Source organism: Prionailurus viverrinus, chromosome B2 (genome assembly GCF_022837055.1).
Source record: "Prionailurus viverrinus isolate Anna chromosome B2, UM_Priviv_1.0, whole genome shotgun sequence".
In the NCBI taxonomy this organism is placed as follows: domain Eukaryota; kingdom Metazoa; phylum Chordata; class Mammalia; order Carnivora; family Felidae; genus Prionailurus; species Prionailurus viverrinus.
Window position 1 is genome coordinate 4,570,289 of NC_062565.1, and position 18,966 is coordinate 4,589,254.

The window sequence follows — 18,966 nt, forward strand, 5'->3', positions numbered from 1 at the left end:
TTTATCTTAAACTATGAATAGTAAAGGGAAGTTGTAAGAAATAGGATACCTACATATTTAAACTCGAGCAAGATCTTAATTCCTTCTTTCTAGCCACATTGATTATCCTACCCCTTAAAGGTAATACATACCTACTATAATATAGACAGGCATATATAGTGAAAATGTATACTAGAACGTAAACATTCTGAATCTCCTTTATCTTGGCGGAGCAAGACATTTTCAAGAGAACATTCCCATTCTTCAAGAACTTCCAGCAACAATCATTCAACCCTCGACGTCAGAGACAAACGTAGCTTATACTTCTAAAAACTAAGTGTAAAGAAATATGTCTAAAATTTCGGATTTCCAGAGTTAAACTTACAACGTCAACACCTTAGCAGAAGACACCTTACGCATGACGGTATGGTTGTAAAACCAAAGAAGAAAGACGTGTTTCTGTCAATCGCCTTAACCACAGATGGCCAAAGTCTGGCACAACTGTAATTCTTCTCTCTCCGGGGCCATAACGGTGGCCTCAATCCAGCAGAGCGGGTGTTCTCAATGAGCCTGGACGAGGCCTCAGAATTCCTTCCAATACAGCGACTCCAGGAGGCCGCTGTGAAGCAGTTGGTAATGGCATCCAAACTACCATCTCTGTCTGTGGTATTTGGGTCGCAAACTACAGAATCCTCTGGCTAATTTAGGCAAAAGGAGCTTTAGGAATGGTTACCGACAGCTCATAATATTGCGAGGACTCAGGATACACTGTCTGAACTTAAAAGAACAGGCCGCCTAAGGCCCCGGAAGCACCATGCCTCTGCCATGATCAGGAAGCTTCTGGGTCGACCCGCTTGCCAGACAGTCCGTTCTCCTGACACAAGGCCAACAACTGCTTTTGCCCACTCGCTCCTTCGAGACTCACATCGGTGCACCTGCCTGATGGACGTAAGTCACCGGAGGAGCTCTAGAGGCAGGTGAGTGTGCCCCACGCTGGCACCTGCCCGCCACCGTGGCGCAGGAAGGCACATGGAAGAGGGAACGATCGTAGTTCTGCTTCGCCATCTCAAGATGAACCTATGGCAGCAGATGTAGGAAGAAGGCACAGGGTGAGGAGCTAGAACAGTAAGATACAGAAATTGCAGTTTGGCAGTGTTCATCCAATGTCGTCCCGGGGAGAAGGGGCCCAGCTGTCCAGTCCTCTCCACGCACAAACCCTCAAAAGAGGAGAGAGAGACTCTGCTCAGTCAGCCATCCCAGTTCACCCAGGACCGGGGGTTCCGCGGACGTGAGGTTTGCGGTGCGAAGCCTCTGACAACCCAGGATGAACTGGTTATCCCAACTCGATGACGCTAACCTTTGCCATCAACCAACTAACCCCTTCGGTCTAGACTTCACTCTCACCCAGCGAATTTCTGGTTATAATCAGACTCTCCAGGGTTGTAGGAGATAATGCCCCCAAATCATTTGGTGTGACGTCTGGCACGGACCGAGCCCTCAGTAAATGCTTACATCTTTTAGATCTTCAACGTTTGTTTCACTTTTAAATATGTCGGCCAGGTAACCCAAAGTGTTTCAGCAAGTGTTTCTTCCGCCTTGTACGTTAATGGCTTTCCTTTCTGATTTCTAGTTTTCTGTTGAGGTTTTGCTTGGTATGACACAGTTCTCAGAGACGGTCTTCCCTGGGTGCCTTCTCAGCCTCTGGACCTCAACTCCACAGCTTGGGACAAGATGACTCCACGAAGGCCCTTGCCCACCCTCTCTGAGACGCCAAGGGGCAGCTTCTGGGCTCTCGAGACCACCTTATGTGGCATCCCTGCGGGGCCACACCCCGCGGCATCCACGGGCATCTCTGATTCTTCTTTGTCCGGGTAGCGTGGTGAAGAGAGGAGGCGTGAGACCCACGGACTCCTGAGGACAAGGCGAGACACTCCAGTGATGAGGGAGGCCCTGGATGAATAACAAGTCCCCTTCCTTCTGAACTAGGAGGGTCTGTCCTCCCCCCGCCCCCCGTGAGGCCTCCGGCCACCCCATCAGGCTGCTCTCCCTGCCCCGGACCTCCCCTCCTTCCAGGGCTGCCTGGCGTTTACCCCCCACTCCCCCCACCCCCCTCCGCCAGCCTTTGTGCACATGAGTCTTGGGCCTGCGAGGCCTTTTTTCTCATTCCTCTCCCCGCCTTGACATCCCCCAGTCTTTCAGGGCGCAGCTCGGATGCCGCCACCTCCCCAAACCTGCCCGGGATGCCCTCTTCCTGTTGGAATCATTTCTTTATCATCCGGGCCCCCAAATGGCTCCACGGGGCCTGCTCCAACACCCACCGGGTCGGATCCGGTAATGGAGTTACTTGTGAATCGGTCCTCATTCCCCACGGGACTTTAGGTTCTCCGGGGCAAACCCACGTATTGTTCATCTTTATATGGCCAGTGCCGACAACATCTAAAAAATCTGAATCGGATGAACCTAGTGAAGTCAACACCTCCGGGCTGCTTGGACAACCGCCCTCAAGCAGGCGCCCAGATTCTTGTGGGTCCAGGACCCTCGGCGGACACATCGAGGAGAGACCATCCCTCACTGTGTTCCTTATCTCCCTCCACTCTCTTCCCTGTCCGTCCTAAAAATGTATAAAAATATACGTGCCCCCAGTCAGATGAGTATCCCTCTGGGAACCACACGCGTGAAACCTTTGGGAAGCTCTGGTTTCATAGCACCATTAAAAAAATTTTTTTTATGTTTTTATTTTATTTTTGAGAGAGAGACAGAGAGAGAGAGCATGAGCAAGGGAGGGGCAGAGAGAGAGGGAGACTCAGAATCCGAAGCAGGCTCCAGGCTCCGAGGTGTCAGCACAGAGCCCGACGGGGGGCTCAGACCCACGAGCTGTGAGATCATGGCCTGAGCTGAAGTCCCACCCTTAACCGACTGAGCCACCCAGGCGCCCCATCATAGCACCATTTTAAAATGCCGTTCTTGCGATGCTGTTTGCTCACACATAAAACATAATGTTCAAAACACTGCCGACAATGCATGCATTTCATACGCGAGAAGTCAGGCTTGTGATGGCTTGTGAACGTGGAAAGAACAATGGGGTATTAAGATTGCCTCAGGAACTAACTGGTTTGGTGCCACTGAGGAGACATTTCTGTCTAAGTCTCCGCTTCCCCTCCCGTGACGTGAAGGGGTCGGGCAGTGATCCCCGAGTTCTCTGCAGCTCCGAAGTTCTGGGAGGTTCTGATTCTTCATTTTTACTTTGGGGTAAACAGAAGAGAAGCGGGGCACCTGGGTGGCTCGATCGGTTGAGCGGCCAACTTCGGCTGAGGTCATGATCTCACGGTTCGGGAGTTCGAGTCCCACATCAGGCTCTGTGCTGACAGCTCAGAGCCTGGAGCCTGCTTCGGATTCTGTGTCTCCCTCACTCTCTCTGCCCCTCCCCACTCATGCTCTGTCTCTCTCTCTCTCTCTCAAAAATAAATAAACATTAAAAAACTGAGATTACTATAGCTACTTATTAATAAGAACATGGGGGAGATTAAACAAAAGCATATATCTACTCAAAGCATGCAACACAAAGCCTATTTCTTGGTAAGCACTCCATCAGTGTGGGTTGATAGCCAGCCAGAAAGCCACAGCCAGGACCTGGCTCCCGCTCCCTTCCCGGTTCCAGGGAATAAGCTGAGCCCTATGTCCTTTTTAATGTGTGTTTGTGGCAGGAGAGAAATAAATACCGTGCTGTGCTGTTCTTTCCTCCTGGTGTTTGATAAGCTTTTATTTAAAAATAATACCAAGTTTTCCTTAGTGGTTGGCTTTAAAAGTAGCACTATGTGCCTTAGCTCAGTGGTTTCCATTCTCCACTGAGGCCTTGAAAGTCTGTTTCCCCCCAGGACTGTTTTAAAGCAGAAATAAACCCGCTGGTGGGCTTTCTCCTGAACCTAGCATCCAGTCTCCACCTATTGAAAATGAGTCGAAGGGAGAATGAAGAAAGGATCTCGTAATTATGCCCCCCCTTTTTTTTTTCATGTTCTTTTAAACACATTGCTCCTGGCAGAATCTGTTTGGCCATGAAATCCTGCAATTGATGAAAGTTTAATAGCAGCACGAGCCTAGAGGAGAGTCAGAAATTGAGATTCGACCCGTAGCGCAAAGGAGAATGTCCCCTGGGAGGGTGACACTCTCCACAGACACTTATTCCCACCGTTTACAAGTGTGTGCTCAGTGAAAGAAAAGGGAAAGCTTGAGGAGTCAGAAAGGGGAACCATTCGGTATGAGCCGTGGGCCCACAGCACGGCCAACGTGACTGGAAAGAACTGGCAAGAATGATGGAAAGTCCTCTGCTTCTGGCTCCGCCCCCCCTCCCACCAGTCTCTCCGTGATTATCAGGAATCAACTGGTATGATTTGTATTTCAATGCACAAGAGAAGAGGAAATGCAAACTTTTCAACTGCCTCTCATTTTAGACCTAACTGTACTTTCCGCCCCCCTGGCCCGCTGTTCTCCCTCATCTCCTGTTGTAAATTATGTGCATCAGAAAAGCAGTGACTCAGGCAGCACAGGCCTGAGGAAATGTGTGGCCTCAGGAGGAGGAAAGAAGATCTGATACCGACTGCAAAAAAAAAAAAAGAAAGAAAAAAAAAAAAGTGCTTCATTTTGTATCACATACTGTAGGTTCAAGTTCATTGCGGGCACAGACTTTGAAGAGCCAATGGTGAACCAAGATGGCGGAAGGGAGCATCCTCTCTGGAGCTTCCTCTCCTCTCTCATTTGCCTGGTTGGCGGCCACCTGATCTGATTTACCGTTAGTGGCAGGAAGAGCAGAGACGCGTTGCAGCGAATGATCGTGGAGGTCAAGGGCAGACAAGACTGTGAGAACGTCCGTTCCTAGGCTTCCTGGTTTTCTCGTCCTGCGTTCGTCATTCTAGGGGATTGTGTCCCCTTGCAACAGCCAATAAAACCTTCTCAGTGGCTGCCTGACATAGATTTTTGTGCAAATCTTGTTCTCCACCCTGCTTTGGAAAACGAAGCTCGAGATACAGACCCACCAGGGCCCAGCGGTGATTGTGTAGACCAGCCAAGCCACCCCGACCCTCGTTAACCAAGTCACTATGTTTGGTGTAAAGGGCCCTGGGGTGGTGGTCCCCCAGGCTCACAGAGACCCCTGGATGTAGATTCGAGGACAACCAGCCGCCCCCAGAGGCCCCTGGAATCAAGGAACAGATCGTCCCCCTAGGGCCTCCGGGAGGAACCCAGCCCTGCGATCCGCCTGGCGAGACCCACTCCAGACTTGGACCTCCCCACCTGTAAGATATTGGTGTCCTTTTAAATTTGTGGTGATAAATTAAAGCAGCAATAGGAAACTAATACTCCAGATTCTTGACATAATATACCCCAGCTCCTGCCCCCCCCCCCGCCCCATTTTGCAGCCGAGGAAACAAAGGCCCAGGGCATTTGCCCCCTTTTGTGAAATCACACGGCTAATTAACAGTAGCCGCTGACAACCAGGAGCAATGCTTTTATGCTGAGCACAATCTAAGTCCTTTGCGTGCATCGACTCATGGCGTCAGCATAACCCGAAGGCAGCGGCTGTCATTCTTCTCCCCACTTTACAGATGTAGAAACTGAGGCACAGTGATGTTCAAGGCACGAAGCTAGCCAGCGGGCTACCAAAGTTCGCACCCAGACGTTTCGGAAGGTACTCTATGCCCTGCCGGGCCCAGAGCCACTGAGCTCCCGGGGAGCGGTCCAATGTGCGGACCCCTAGAGTTACTTTATCTCACTGCGTCTCTACAACCCTGGGGAGGTCTGTGGGTCATTCCCCTTCTGGGAGGAAGCCGTGCCCACGCCACAGCTCTGGCTGGGGGCCGCTCCAGCCCTCCCGACTCCGATCTCTCCGCAGTCACCCGTCCCCCCCCGCTTGTGGCCCCGCGAGAGACACCGAAGAGACGCCAGGGACCCTGCCTTCAGCCAGCTGGTGGATTCTCTTGGGCTCAGTCCGGGCACCTGAGTGTCACTTTTCCCGATCCCGGCCTCACGGCAAGGCTGTTCCTAAGGCCTTGACCACTGACGGTAGGCTGTGTGCGGCAATGTGACAGGGCGTCCGGAAGGGCAATCAGGGAGAGCTTCCCTCCCGGGCGAGGCTCTGCCACGTCTGCGTGAGGGCGGTTCCAGAAAGCCATCTGCTTGGAGGGGCCGCACCTGCGGGCCCCGCGTGAGGCTGCGTTTTTATCACCCACACGGTGTATTTACTTACACTGTGTCTTCATTCAGGGTGGTCTGAGGAGGGGCTACGGAGATCGGGGAGGCCGACTGTCCCGGCCACTCCTTCATGCCACCAGTTTCCCATGCGCACCGCGGCACGCGGCAGCTCGGCGAAAGGACTATATACTTCCTGCTACCGAGAAGCTGCCTCCCTTTGGGACACGCGCGTTAAAACAAACCGGCGAGCAGAGAAGAGCTCTACCGGACGAGGGCCGTCTGGCCACGGGCCAGAGGACCGTGAGGGGCACAGGTGCACGGGGGCTGGCCCCGTCAATGTGGGTTCAGGAATGCTTCACAGGAAAACAAGATTTCCAGTGGGGGGGGGGGGGCGGGGGGGCGGGGAATACAGGGAGAGACACGGGCGGGAAGGTTCGAGCAGGCAGGGAGCCAGCAGCTTAACTGGAGCAAAGGGCTCCTGGGGGCACAAAGAAGTCCTCACGTCGGTTATCACGGGACCGTGCGTCCATTCACCAACTATGTGCTGTTCACCGCCCTGTGCCTGGTGAGACCCAGAGACCCAACAGTAAATAAATCAAGTGCCCCAAGGTGTGAGGGCCCCGGCCCCCCAGCTCCGCGATCCTGCCTGCAGAGCGGGAGCCCGTCCTTCCCGCCGACCCGCCACCTGCCCTCCCCCAGCCAGCGCCGGGCTGCTGTGACGCGGGGCGGACACAGGAGCTCCTCTAGAATAAATTACCGCCCCATCATCTTCATGCATAAAACATGGCACAGGAGGCCGGGAGAGGCTCGGCCCCGCGGCCCGGCAGCCGCCTTCGGGCCAGCGGGGAGCGAAGGGAAGGAAAGGAAAAAGCAAGTTAGAAGATAAAGAAGTCAACGGAAGCCTCAGATCCAAAAAGGAGAAGACGGTTTGTGTTTGGGGTGCTTTTTTTTTTTTCTTTGATACAAGTGGACTTGGCTTCCGTATCCCCCGGCGCCCTTTTGCTCCCTGCCATGAGAAGGTTGTAGAAGACTCAGGCCGGGACCATGGTGCTACCTTCACGATTACACTGGGTCAGAAGCAGGCCATGGAGGGACAGGATCCGGAGAAGGCAGCTCAACCGTGAGTGTCCCAAGGGTGTGGCCTGCGCCCCTCCTCCGTGCTGGCCTCCCCTCCGCACCCCTCCCTGCCCCCTCCTCGTCCAGGGCACCCTCTCGCCAAGACCTTAGTCCTCCTCCTCCCCTCCTTCCCCCTTCCTTCCTGTAGCTGCCTCCTAATTAGAGGTAACAAAATATGCCTTGTTTCAAGTAGCAGGTGAGAGAGGGCCTCTCTCTTTATTTCTGCATCTAGATGGAAACTACAAATGAGTATTGACACCAGTCAAGGGGTTGTGTGAATTGGAACTTTCGTTTACTACAGGGGGGCCAGGCGCCAGATGTCCGATCAAACGGGCAGGTAGCTAGAGCGGGTGAGACTCGGGTGAGTCACGTTTCCGTTAAAGGACCAGTCGTGTGTTTCCTAAATTATCAGACTCTCACTGAGGTTCCCCTTGAGTTGACAGAAACGCTAACCAAAAGGGAGAGTTCAGTGTTGAAGTAATCTGAGAACGAAAGAGCGTTCCTAATATATGCCGGGACCATCACCCCCCAATAAGTACCATACTGGTGTGGGTCTCTTGCCGGGGAGGGTCATGTAACCCCACGTGTCAGCAAGTTCAAATCGAGGGGCTAGGCTGCTGAGGTACGTGAGTGGGTCAAGGGCTGTTTTCACAGCTCTCGTCTTTGTCATGAGAAAAACAACAGTAAAGCCATGATGACGAGCGTCAGTGACTTCCGGCCTCGGCCTGAAGAGGCAACAGGGAGCGGTAGAGACCGTGGTAAATGGGGAACGCGTGTGCCCCCCAGAAGAGGGCACCATATTGTCGTCACGTTGTTTTCATGAGGAACGGAGGCCCACGTGGCCAGGTTTCCTGACTTTTCCAGAAAACAAAAACATGCTAGTTTCTCAGTCCAGGCCCTCAAGTCTAAACACGAGCAGTTAACTCTTTAAATACTCACCAGCGGACGGTAGGCCGTGACACAGAGTGTGACCACTGTGGACCCCCGGGCCCTGGTTTAAGGGCTGGGTGTTGCTCTCGCTAAAGGCCCATCACACGGTGCTGTTTCAGCCTCATTAGATGTTGGCGAGACTTTCTGACGTGTTAGAAGCCCCCGGTGAAGACGGTTGAATTAAGAGGAATGAGGGGTTTGGGAGGATAAATAGCAAACGGTGACGATGTGTTAGCGTGGGGGGCCCAGCTGGGCTGCTTGGGTTTCAAATAGCACCCCACGTGCAAGAAACTGCACGCAGCAGAATCTTTAATATAATGGAACAGCCGTTAGCAATTTTCTTATCTGTTTCTTTCACCTGAACCTCTCAAGTTCGGACTCTGGCTTTTGCGAGCCTTCGTTCTGTGTCCGTGGGGAGAAGAGCTGTGGTCCCGCCGATTTCGGACAAGACCTCCGGTGTGGGGCGTGTCGCTGAGAAAGGGTCGAGTATGATCTGTGTTGTTGCATACCGATGGGGTGGGGGTGGGGCAGCCTTCCCTCCACAGGCAAGAACTTGGGAGAAGGACCGGTTTCGTGACAGCGATCGTACTTAAATTATGGGACTAACACCTGGACTTTGGGAGAAGGTTTCTGCATGGTTTTAATACGAAACAATGAGGTGTTAACAAATGCTTAATCCAGGTTTGACATTAAGCAGGCTGGTCCTGACCTCTTTGGCATAAGCGTCTGAGGAAGGTGGGGGGTGGGTTTCTGACATTCCTCCAGAGTGGTCAAGAGGCCCGCCGTGTTAGAGTCAGCGTGAGTCAGAATCAGCAGCGGATCAAGTGACTTTGCCTGGGGTTGACTTTGCCAACTCATGGAACACCTGTGCGTGTTTGACGGCCGAGGAGTAGAGGCCGTGGAAAGGGGAAAAGAGTGAGGACGCTGAAGCGAGAACAATGGAGAAGTTTCTCACTGCAAACACCAGCCTACAAGGCTGGCCCTAGACATTGTTTTGCAGTTGCTAAACTCTCTTTGATAACTTTTTCTGTCCCCTTTCTCTGAGGCTTTTCTCACAGGTCAGCATCCCCTCTGACTCAGAGACCCAAGAGTAACCCTCGGGGTGATTCTGTTACTGAGAAAAAATAAGTTAATAACCTTTCCCCCAAAATTCACAAAGGGACCTTGAATGGCAATAGGAGATACACACGCCACCACTGTGCACTTCTGTGCCCATGCAGGCATTGCTAATCAACTCTGCACCCCTGTGCCCATGCAGGCGTTGCTAATCAACTCTGCACCCCTGTGCCCATGCAGGCATTGGTAATCAACTCTGCACCCCCTGTGCCCATGCAGGCGTTGCTAATCAACTCTGCACCCCCGTTCCCATGCAGGCGTTGCTAATCAACTCTGCACCCCCTGTGCCCATGCAGGCATTGGTAATCAACTCTGCACCCCTGTGCCCATGCAGGCGTTGCTAATCAACTCTGCACCCCTGTGCCCATGCAGGCGTTGCTAATCAACTCTGCACCCCTGTGCCCATGCAGGCGTTGCTAATCAACTCTGCACCTCTGTGCCCATGCAGGCGTTGCTAATCAACTCTGCACCCCCGTGCCCATGCAGGCGTTGCTAATCAACTCTGCACCCCTGTGCCCATGCAGGCATTGCTAATCGACCACCATTCTCCTCACCCAGGGAAGCCAGGCCCAGTCTTGGAATCCTTTCCAACCCAGTACTATTTCTCATCAATTAGATCTGCCTCAACAGCAAAAAGCTGTATTTGTATTCTGTTGCTTTGTAGCTAGTTACCACAAGCTTATTGTCTTCAAACAATACGCATTTATTACCTCACGGTTTCCATCGGTCAGGAGACTAGGCATGAATCAGCTGGGTCTGCTCAGGGTCAGCCAATGCTGTGGTCGGTGTGTCAGCCATAACTGCTGAACCCTCTGAGGCTCAGAGTCTCCTTCCAAACTCAACGGTTGTTGGCAGAATTTAGTTCCTTGTGGTAGGACTGAGGCCCTCAGCAAGAAAAGGCTACCCACTGGACCCTCTCTCCACCATGGAAGTTCTGTTTTCTTAAGGTCAACTAGAGAGTATCTGGTACTGCTTGTAATCTCTCCTGCAAAGAGTTCTCCTGATTAGGCCAGGCCCACCCAGGACAATCTCCTTTTGATTAGTTCAAAATCAGGGATCAGGGATCTTAGTTACATCTGTAAAATCCTTCTTTGCCCATATAACCTAATCATGGAAGTAAAATTTCATCATATTCCAGGTGTTTCCCACACTGGAGATCAGGGAATCACACAGAGCATGTGTACCAGGGTCAGGAGTCGGGGGCCATCTTAGAATTATGCTTACCACAGAGCCTGTCATCCTTGTGGTGGAACATGGATTCTGAGCTACTGGAAAGCTTTGTTTTTCCTTGAGCTTTCTTCTTGTGAAAATTTTCAACTAGACAGAGAAGTAGAGGAAATAATACAACGAATCTCATACACCCATCACCTAAACTTCACAACCGTTACCATGTTGCCATATTCGCTTTATCTACTTCCTGCCAAAGTATTTTATTTTTTTTCAATTTTATTTATTTTGGGGACAGAGAGAGACAGAGCATGAACGGGGGAGGGGCAGAGAGAGAGAGGGAGACACAGAATCGGAAGCAGGCTCCAGGCTCCGAGCCGTCAGCCCAGAGCCGACGGGGGGCTCGAACTCACGCGAGATCACTCGAGATCTCGCGAGATCGTGAACTCACCGACCGCGAGATCGTGACCTGGCTGAAGTCGGACGCTTCACCGACTGCGCCACCCAGGCGCCCCATTTTTTTTTTAAATTTTTTAAATTTATTTTGGGGACAGAGAGAGACAGAGCATGAACGGGGGAGGGGCAGAGAGAGAGGGAGACACAGAATCGGAAACAGGCTCCAGGCTCCGAGCCGTCCGCCCAGAGCCCGACGCGGGGCTCGAACTCACGGACCGCGAGATCGTGACCTGAGCCGAGGTCAGACGCTCAACCGACTGAGCCACCCAGACGCCCCTAAAAAAATTTTTTTTAATGTTTATTCATTTTTGAGACCGAGCACAAGCTGGGGAGGGGCAGAGAGAGTGGGAGGCACAGAATCCGAAGCAGGCTCCGGGCTCTGAGCTGTCAGCACGGAGCCTGACTCTGGGCTCAAACCCACGAACCGCGAGATCGTGACCTGAGCCAAAGTCAGAAACCCACCCGACTGAGTCGCCCAGGTGCCCCTGGGATATTTGCATTTTACGAGGGGCCACCAGAGACAGGCCCAAATCCACGATGGTGGGCAGGCTGAAGAGGGGCTCTTCTGACACCCCGGAAACCCTGCCAGGCTGCCTACCTGAGACCCCCAGGTAAAGAGGGGTGTGACCAATAGCTCAATGGACGCCTGGACTTTCTGAACGAGGACAGCAGCGTCTGGGCTGGCCGTGAGCCTGCCTTTCCTTTACTCTGCCACAGTTAGGGGACACTGAGGGACGGGACACCTGGCAAGGGTAACGCTCTGACAGCAGGGAGACTCCTTAGCTACTGGCCTGTGGGGGGGTCCCTGTACCTCCCTGGTGCCCGCCTCCTTGACCGTAACATGGCTGTTACGATGACACCAGCCTCGCGGTGCTACTGGGGAGGTTAAAAGACATGACTTGTGTCCCCTCCTTGCACCGTGCCTGGTACATGGCCGTGGTGGCTGCTGGCATCTGAGAGGACACAAGTGGTGACAGTGACGTGGGGGACAGTGCAGCAGGGCCACCAGTGCTTTTGGGCGGTTGGAGGGTAAATGCCGCATTGGGGAAGGTGGCCCTTCTTCCTGAGCCTTGACGTCACCCTCCCGCACGTCCAGCCCTGGGCAGCACCGCAGGTGGGAGGGTCCAGCCGCGCCCAGGAAAACCACTCTGGCCTCTGGGGGTGCGACAACTCCTTTCTTCTGGAAAACCCGGTGTTTTCCCCAACGGTGGATCCCCAGGCCGTTGTCCGTACCAGTAAAAACATCCAGATGACACAGCCCGAGGATGTCTTGTCGTGTCCCACAGAGGCTTTGCCTCTCCGTCCGGTGGAACTTTGATGGACAAGGCCGCAGAATGGCACCCTCGCGGACCCCAGTGACAGCTCCCTGGGTCCCTGGGAAGACAGCAGTGACAAAGCTGATACACGGTTGAGATTAGGGATGCTGCTCAGAGATACCACTGGCGACTTCCTTCCCAGGGGTAACGTGACTCGGCTGTCGGGTCTGCTCCTCTGCCCGTTCTCCTGGCTCAGTGGGTGGCGTTCTTCTTTGTGACGGGGCGGCTGGGGGCCTGCGGGCAGCGGGGAGACTTCTGGACCGTGTCTGGGAGCGCGGGCGAGATTTCAAAGGAGGGCTCTCCCGTCCGTGGCTGTCCTGGACGTGCAGTTCCGCACAAGGAGGTAAGAACACCTTGCGGTTCCTCCTCACCCCGCGTGGCTTTGGGGAGCACTCTGGTCCCTAGAAAGCTCTCGGAGTCTCTTCTAAATAACAGGTGGCTCCAATGGAGTTCAGGCCGAGGGCCAAGGCTCCGGGCAGGTCCCAGGGAGCCAGAGAGGCCTACGGAAGGTGCGCGGGGAGCCTTTCCCGGCGGCCTCTGTCCCCACGGGGCCACCACTGCGCAGATGGCCCCTGCCTGCCCGAGAGCCAGCGTCGGCTTACAGAGCAGGCCCGCTTACTATCGGCTTTCGGCACTGGCTCCCTGCTTGCTGGCCGGGCCGGGCCTGGACACTCTCACGTTTCCCTGCGCCCCTCCCCTGGGAGTCTGGCCTGGGGATGCCTCGAGCTGGCTTCTCAGCGCGCAGACACTCGAACATCCCAGAGGAGCACAAGCCACGTTGCTGCCTCGTACCCACCAGGCTGCTGCCCTGATGCCATCGGAATCGCCCTGAGTGTCTGTTCCTTCCGGCATTGCTACCGCCGCGGGCCGGGCCTCTCTGGTCCATCTCCCCACCCGAGAATCCCTGTGGTGGTGTCTGTTTGCTGTAAAGCCGTAAGCTTAAAGATTTGGGAGCCGGTAAATGAGGGGGCAAGATGCCTTTTAGAACATTCCCTACAATCCCTAAGTTACACATTCTTCTAGGCTCCATTTTATCCACCTGCTAAAATTGTCCATTAACAGCCTCAGCTCAGACAACAGGCAGGCTGCCCCCCCACCCTGCTCCCCCCCCAGGCCTGAGTCTCCCCCCAGTCCCACATCTTGTTTACCCCACAGTCCTGCCAGTTCCAGAGGATTCAGCTGTATCTTGTTTAGGGACCCTCGCATTCCTACTGATGTAAGAGTTCTTTATACACCTTCAAACATGGCGTTACCTATTTTCTCATGGTCCAGAAGAGTAATTGCTTCTCTAGAAGGCTCACCCTTCTTCTGCCTTAATGACTGAGTCTGGGAGTGCCATTGCCAAGTGCCCCATTCCAGCTCCTACTGTCAAGGAAAAACAGGACAGGAAACCCGAGAAAGGGAGACACTTTGAATAATTCAAGGGGGTTCTGTTGGTTGAAAAAGTGCTCTCTTTGTATGTACATTGATCTGGACAGATATTTTAGCTGTGTCCAGCCAAGGGCGGACAAAAGAGAGGGTGTGGAGGGAAAAGGGAAGGAGAGGAAGAAGAAACACTACTACAATGAACACAAATTTGAAAGAAAGAAAGAAAGAAAAAGGAAAGAAAGAACGAAAGAAAGAAAGAAAGAAAGGCAGAAACTTGCAGAGGGATTAGAGAACTCAGGGCTTGGTGACAGATCCCAAAGCCTTTTATTCTCAGATCGGTTGTTTGTAGACAGATAAAAAGAGCCCAAAAGTTACTCACTAGAATAACAACTTGGTCTCTGCTTAAAAGCAGAAAATTAGCAAAAGAGCACATTTTCTGGGTAATGTGAAGCTAGTGTATTAAGTTGGGGGTGGGGGCAGGGGGAGGAGGGTTCCAGGAGACGAAAACCATCTTGAAATATGTGAGCCAAACATCACCCACTTTGTGCGTGTCGGGTTTTCCTCCGAAACAGCAAGATCGGAAATTGTTTAAGTCCATATGAATGTGTGTGCGTGTGTGCGTGTGTGCACATGTACACACACGCCAGTTGTCAAGGCTGTGAAGACCACGAGCTTGGGCAGTAACGCTAGAAAACAAACATCTTCATTCCGTTTTGAGCTGATACAAAACCATCACGTCTCTGTGGTGCAAGAATCAAGCAATGTACAAACACATAAGGGAGAGGGGGGAAGTCATCTAGAACCCGCCCCCAGCCCACGACCATACAGCATAGTGTTCTCATTTCTTGGACTAAAACATACTAAACGTATTGTTTTCTCGGATCTGTTCTGCAACTTGCTCGTCTCGTGTAGCCACCTAACTTGAATACCTTTCTGTGTCCATCAGCAGCCTTGCATTTCTTTAGACGGGGTTCATACGGCCAAATAAACGCACACGAAGGTTTGCAGGGTTCGGGCAGTTTGAGTATATCTAATCTGATTCACTCAAATACACACACACGCGCGCACACACACAAAGACCATAATTGTAAAGAGGGATTGTATTGGATGTGGACTGGAGCGTGCACTTAACTATTCACCTCACCTGGAGTCTGGGACTCTGTAGCTTTGCCACACTGCCCCCACTGTCCCCACATGGTAATGTAGGTGGAACTAGTCCCCACATGCTCCCGGAAGAGTGAATCTTTGCAACCCCCTGCCAAAATGAATGCCGACTGGGAAACAAGACCATTCCCTGTCCCCTTGCGGGCTGGTCCCGTGGTGCCCGGTTTCCAAGGCACCAGAGGTGTTCTCGTGCCTGTGAGTGGGTGGTTTGACACTTGTCCCCGTCCCAAAATGGAGAGAGGCATCTAGGGCTGGAGCCCGTGCCCTGCACAGCCGGGCAAGATCCTGAAAAAACAGGGTCTGGGATATTTGCTGACTCTGAATTTCTGCAGCCCAACGTTTCTTTCCCCGAGGACTTGTTATCCATAGAGTCAAATTAATCCAATCCTTCAATTTCCGAGCAAGTGACACAAAGCCTAGAGGATTCACTTGCTAACGTTGTGTGAAAGGAAAACAAGTAAACACATGTAAAGGAGCCTGCAAAGAACCTCGAGAGACTCCCCCTCTGGACAAGGGGAAGCTTTACTTCTATCAGCATGGCTTCAAAGGATCAGAAAATATGCTCTTTTGAGCCCATCAGAGGCCGTGGCATGGAAGGGATTTTGGGGGCTTGCAAGCACCCCTCTAAATGGTAAGAATCATGAAGGAAATGTGTTAGATGTGTTCTTTAAATGTGTGCCAAGGTTTCATTGGCAACAATTTTCACATACGGAAAAGTTGAAAGAATTGTAGTGGGAGCATCTACACAACTACCCACCCCCTGGATTCTGCCACTGAGCTTCGCTGGACTTGCTTTATCTCCTATCTAGCCGTCCATCCTTTCCCCTACAAATCAATCCATGCATCTTACTTTTTTCATGACTGGCTCTTCACTTCAACATCTGTGTCACCCATTCTTGGTCAACGGTTCTTTAAAAACATTTCTTTTTGGTCAAATCCATGGAGGTATAATTTGCAGAGAGTCTTTTTATAGAGAGCACTTTTACTTCTTGGTATATGGTCCCATCAGTGTTGACAACATCTGGGGCTGTACAGCCACCTCAACAAGCAAGCTCTAGACGTTCCACCCCCCCAACCTTCCCTCCCGCTCCTTTGTTGTCAAGCCCCTCCCTAGACCTTGTCAGCCGGCGATCTGCCTCCTGCCTTATGGTTTTGCCTTTTCCAGAATAGATTATAAATGGACTCCTCCAGTCTGTAGTCTTTTCAGTCTGGCTTCTTTCACTTAGCTTAACAGGTTTGAGGTTCCCCCGTGTTGTTGCGTGAATGTTTGTCCTTCATTACAGAGTAGTATCCCATTATTGGGCGTATTTGTATAGGGTAGGATCATTTGCAGGTGACAAGGTCTCTAGGCAAAAAGCATGGGCACGGGTGCCTGGGTGGCTCCGTCGGTTAAGTGTCTGACTCTTGATTTCAGCTCAGGTCATGATCTCGTGGTTCACGGGTGTAAGCCCGGCATCCGGCTTTGTGCTAACGGCACGGCATGGAGGCTTCTTGGGATTCTCTCTCCCTCCTCTCTCTCTGCCCCTCCCTGCACACACATACACTCTCTCTCTAAGAATGAATAAATAAACTTTAAAACACATAGGTAGACAGTCCCCAAGGGCTACATGGTCTACATGGGTAGACATCAGTGTGGACAACACCCAAGATCTCAATGGTCTTCATATACCTGTTCCCCTCTCAGGGGAAGCTCCAAGCAAACAGGGACAATGAACCCCTCTGGAGTCCCACGACGCCTCGTCTACACTCTGGGAACATCAGTGGGACCTTCTCGGGTACTGTATTCAATCAGTGGGAAATGATTACAGTTCAGAATGTGTCACACAAGTTGTCAACACTACACTCTTTTTTCTATGACACTGTATGTGGCTGTAGAAGCTGTATATCGCTTTGCCCAGCGTGAGACCCAGAATCAGACCGACATTGGGGAGCAGAGGCCGGGGCACGGCTGTCCTGGCCCCAGAGAGTAAGAGACAATTACAGGGACCCCAGGAGTCCTATTGGGGTCCAGGAGCTTTCTGGCTGCCCTGTTACCCCTCTCCATTTTTTCTCCCTAATTTGAGTTAAAATGTTGTGTTTTGCATCAAGAGCAAATAAATCCTGGGCCCAGAAGGAAAAGAGTGAAGGAATGTCTTGAGTTCTCAAGGAAATCGTGTAGGTTAGCTTTCAGCTTTTCATCCAGCTTTTATTTTTTTTTAATGTTTGTTTATTTTTGAAAGAGAGAGAGAGACAGAGTGGGAGTGGGGAAGGGGCAGAGAGAGAGGGAGACACAGAATCGGAAGCAGGCTCCAGGCTCCGAGCTGTCAGCACAGAGCCGACGCGGGGCTTGAACCCATGAACCGTAAGATCATGACCTGAGGTGGAGTTGGACAGTTAACAGACTGAGCCACCCAGGCGCCCCTAATTCAGCTTTTAAAAGACTAGCCCAGACATAGATATAATTCCCCCAAAGGACAACAACTCGATTTCCTTCTAAATAGAAGTTAAATCACATTGAATCAAAGCTGAATTTAACCTCACAGTTCAAACAAAGCTGCTTGGTTTTGTAAGATGAGAAACCCAGTCCTCAGGTGAGACTCCAGATTCTCTTCGCCTTCAGCGGCATTCCCGTGTCATCTGTGATGTGGGGGCCCACGACGTCCCCACCACGGCCGCGGGACTCGTTTCCAGGTCTCCCCTTGGGTCATCTGCGAGAAGCCGCTCAGAGCACGTAGCCTGTCGGCGTCCAGCCATCCTTTCCCGCCCTGAGGCTCTTGGGCACCGGCTTTTCTCAGTGCTCCCTTCCAGTGCCCTGCGCCTCGGGTCACCCCAGTGCCTCCGGCGTTTGCCCCCTCGGCCTGGGACACAGCCCAGCTCTCAGCGCCTCGCCTGGCCTCCTCCCACACCAGACCAAACCCACTGCTGTCCGCAGCCTCCTGACGCTGGCGTGGCCCAGGCGACGGGTCCCAGTGTGTCAACCTCGTGGCAATGACTCAAATCTCACACTTCTGTGGGTCCAGGCGCTTCCCCCTGCATCCTCCCGCCGCGGACTCCCAGCTGCCCTGTCAGTTAGAAAGATCTGTATTACGCCCTTTCGCTCACGTGGGCACGAAGGCTCAGAGAGAAGGGAACACGAGGGGACACCGCTCCCTCCTCCGGAAGGGACCCGCGCCAGGCGCCATGCCAGCTGCTGCGTGAGTCACTCTTTCACTGACCGCTCAGTCCGGCCCCGTTTCTGCCTGTTTCGGAAATTCGCCTTACCGTGTCTCCCCACGTCTCAAGGTCTGGGCCCAGATGAAGTGCACGCAGCTGCGGGTGTCCCCCAGAGGCCGACTCCGGAACCCCACTGTCTGACCACAGAGGAAGGGATGTGCGGTATCCCCTGCGAACCGCGTCTCCAGAGCTGTGTCAAAGGCTCGGGAATCTGAGAGATACAAGGAAAGCACTAACAGAATGTTCGAATCGTGATGGAACATCTTCCCTGAGTCCCCGTTTCTTTTCTATGCCAGACAAGGGTGGTGGGGACCACTGAGACCGCAACCGGACCACCCGGCACCCCTGCGTCCCCTCCAGAACTGGGAGAAGTCAGGCCGGCTCCGTGCACCCTCCGCGACCAGGGCTGCCTCCTCCAGGGTGCCAGTCCTGCTTGGCTATCCGTTGACCCCTGAAAGTCGCCTCTCCCTGCTTGTTCAGTCGGTTGCCATCCCGCTGGTGGCTTCGGACACTGTGTTTCCCCACATCTGTGCAGAGGCTGAGCCGAAGGGAGGAATAGGGCGGGTGAGGGCAACTCCCATGGCCCCAGGATGTGGTGGCCCACTCCGGGGGCCCCTTTCCTTCCCAGCACAGAGCCGCAGACTCCCCTGGGGCTCGCCAGAGGATGCCTCCCTCCAGACCCGCCGGGGCTTCCCAACTCCAGCCGCTCATGGGTCACCGTGTGTAAGAGGCCGTCCCCAAACCGCTGACCCCCTCCCTGGGCCGCGCACACCTCCGGTTCTGTGCCGAGCAGGGCTCGTGCGGCGTCAGCACCCGTAACCCACCACTCCCATCAAGGTCGCCCCCCACACTTTCCCTTCTGACCTTGGGGAGGCGGGTCAGGCTTCCCCGAGGAGCTCCTCCCCATCCCCGGCGGTGGCCAGCCGCTCCCCACCCCCCCACCCCCGGTGACACTGTGCGCTTCAGCCTCTGCGGGCTC

General features: G+C 53.3%; 1 protein-coding gene across 5 annotated transcripts in view; it reads left to right on the forward strand.

Moving 5' to 3' along the window:
• Positions 1 to 6,879: 6,879 nt before the first annotated feature.
• RIPOR2 (RHO family interacting cell polarization regulator 2) overlaps positions 6,880 to 18,966 on the forward strand; it is a 232,991-nt gene continuing 220,904 nt past the window's right edge. For 2 of the 5 annotated variants that reach the window (XM_047859368.1, XM_047859370.1), the window contains exon 1: positions 6,880 to 7,282. In XM_047859368.1, coding sequence (XP_047715324.1) covers positions 7,207 to 7,282 — 76 coding nt within the window. In that variant the 5' untranslated portion in view covers positions 6,880 to 7,206. The remainder of the gene's footprint in view (positions 7,283 to 18,966) is intronic. The other 3 variants (XM_047859367.1, XM_047859372.1, XM_047859371.1) reach the window with 3 other exon arrangements.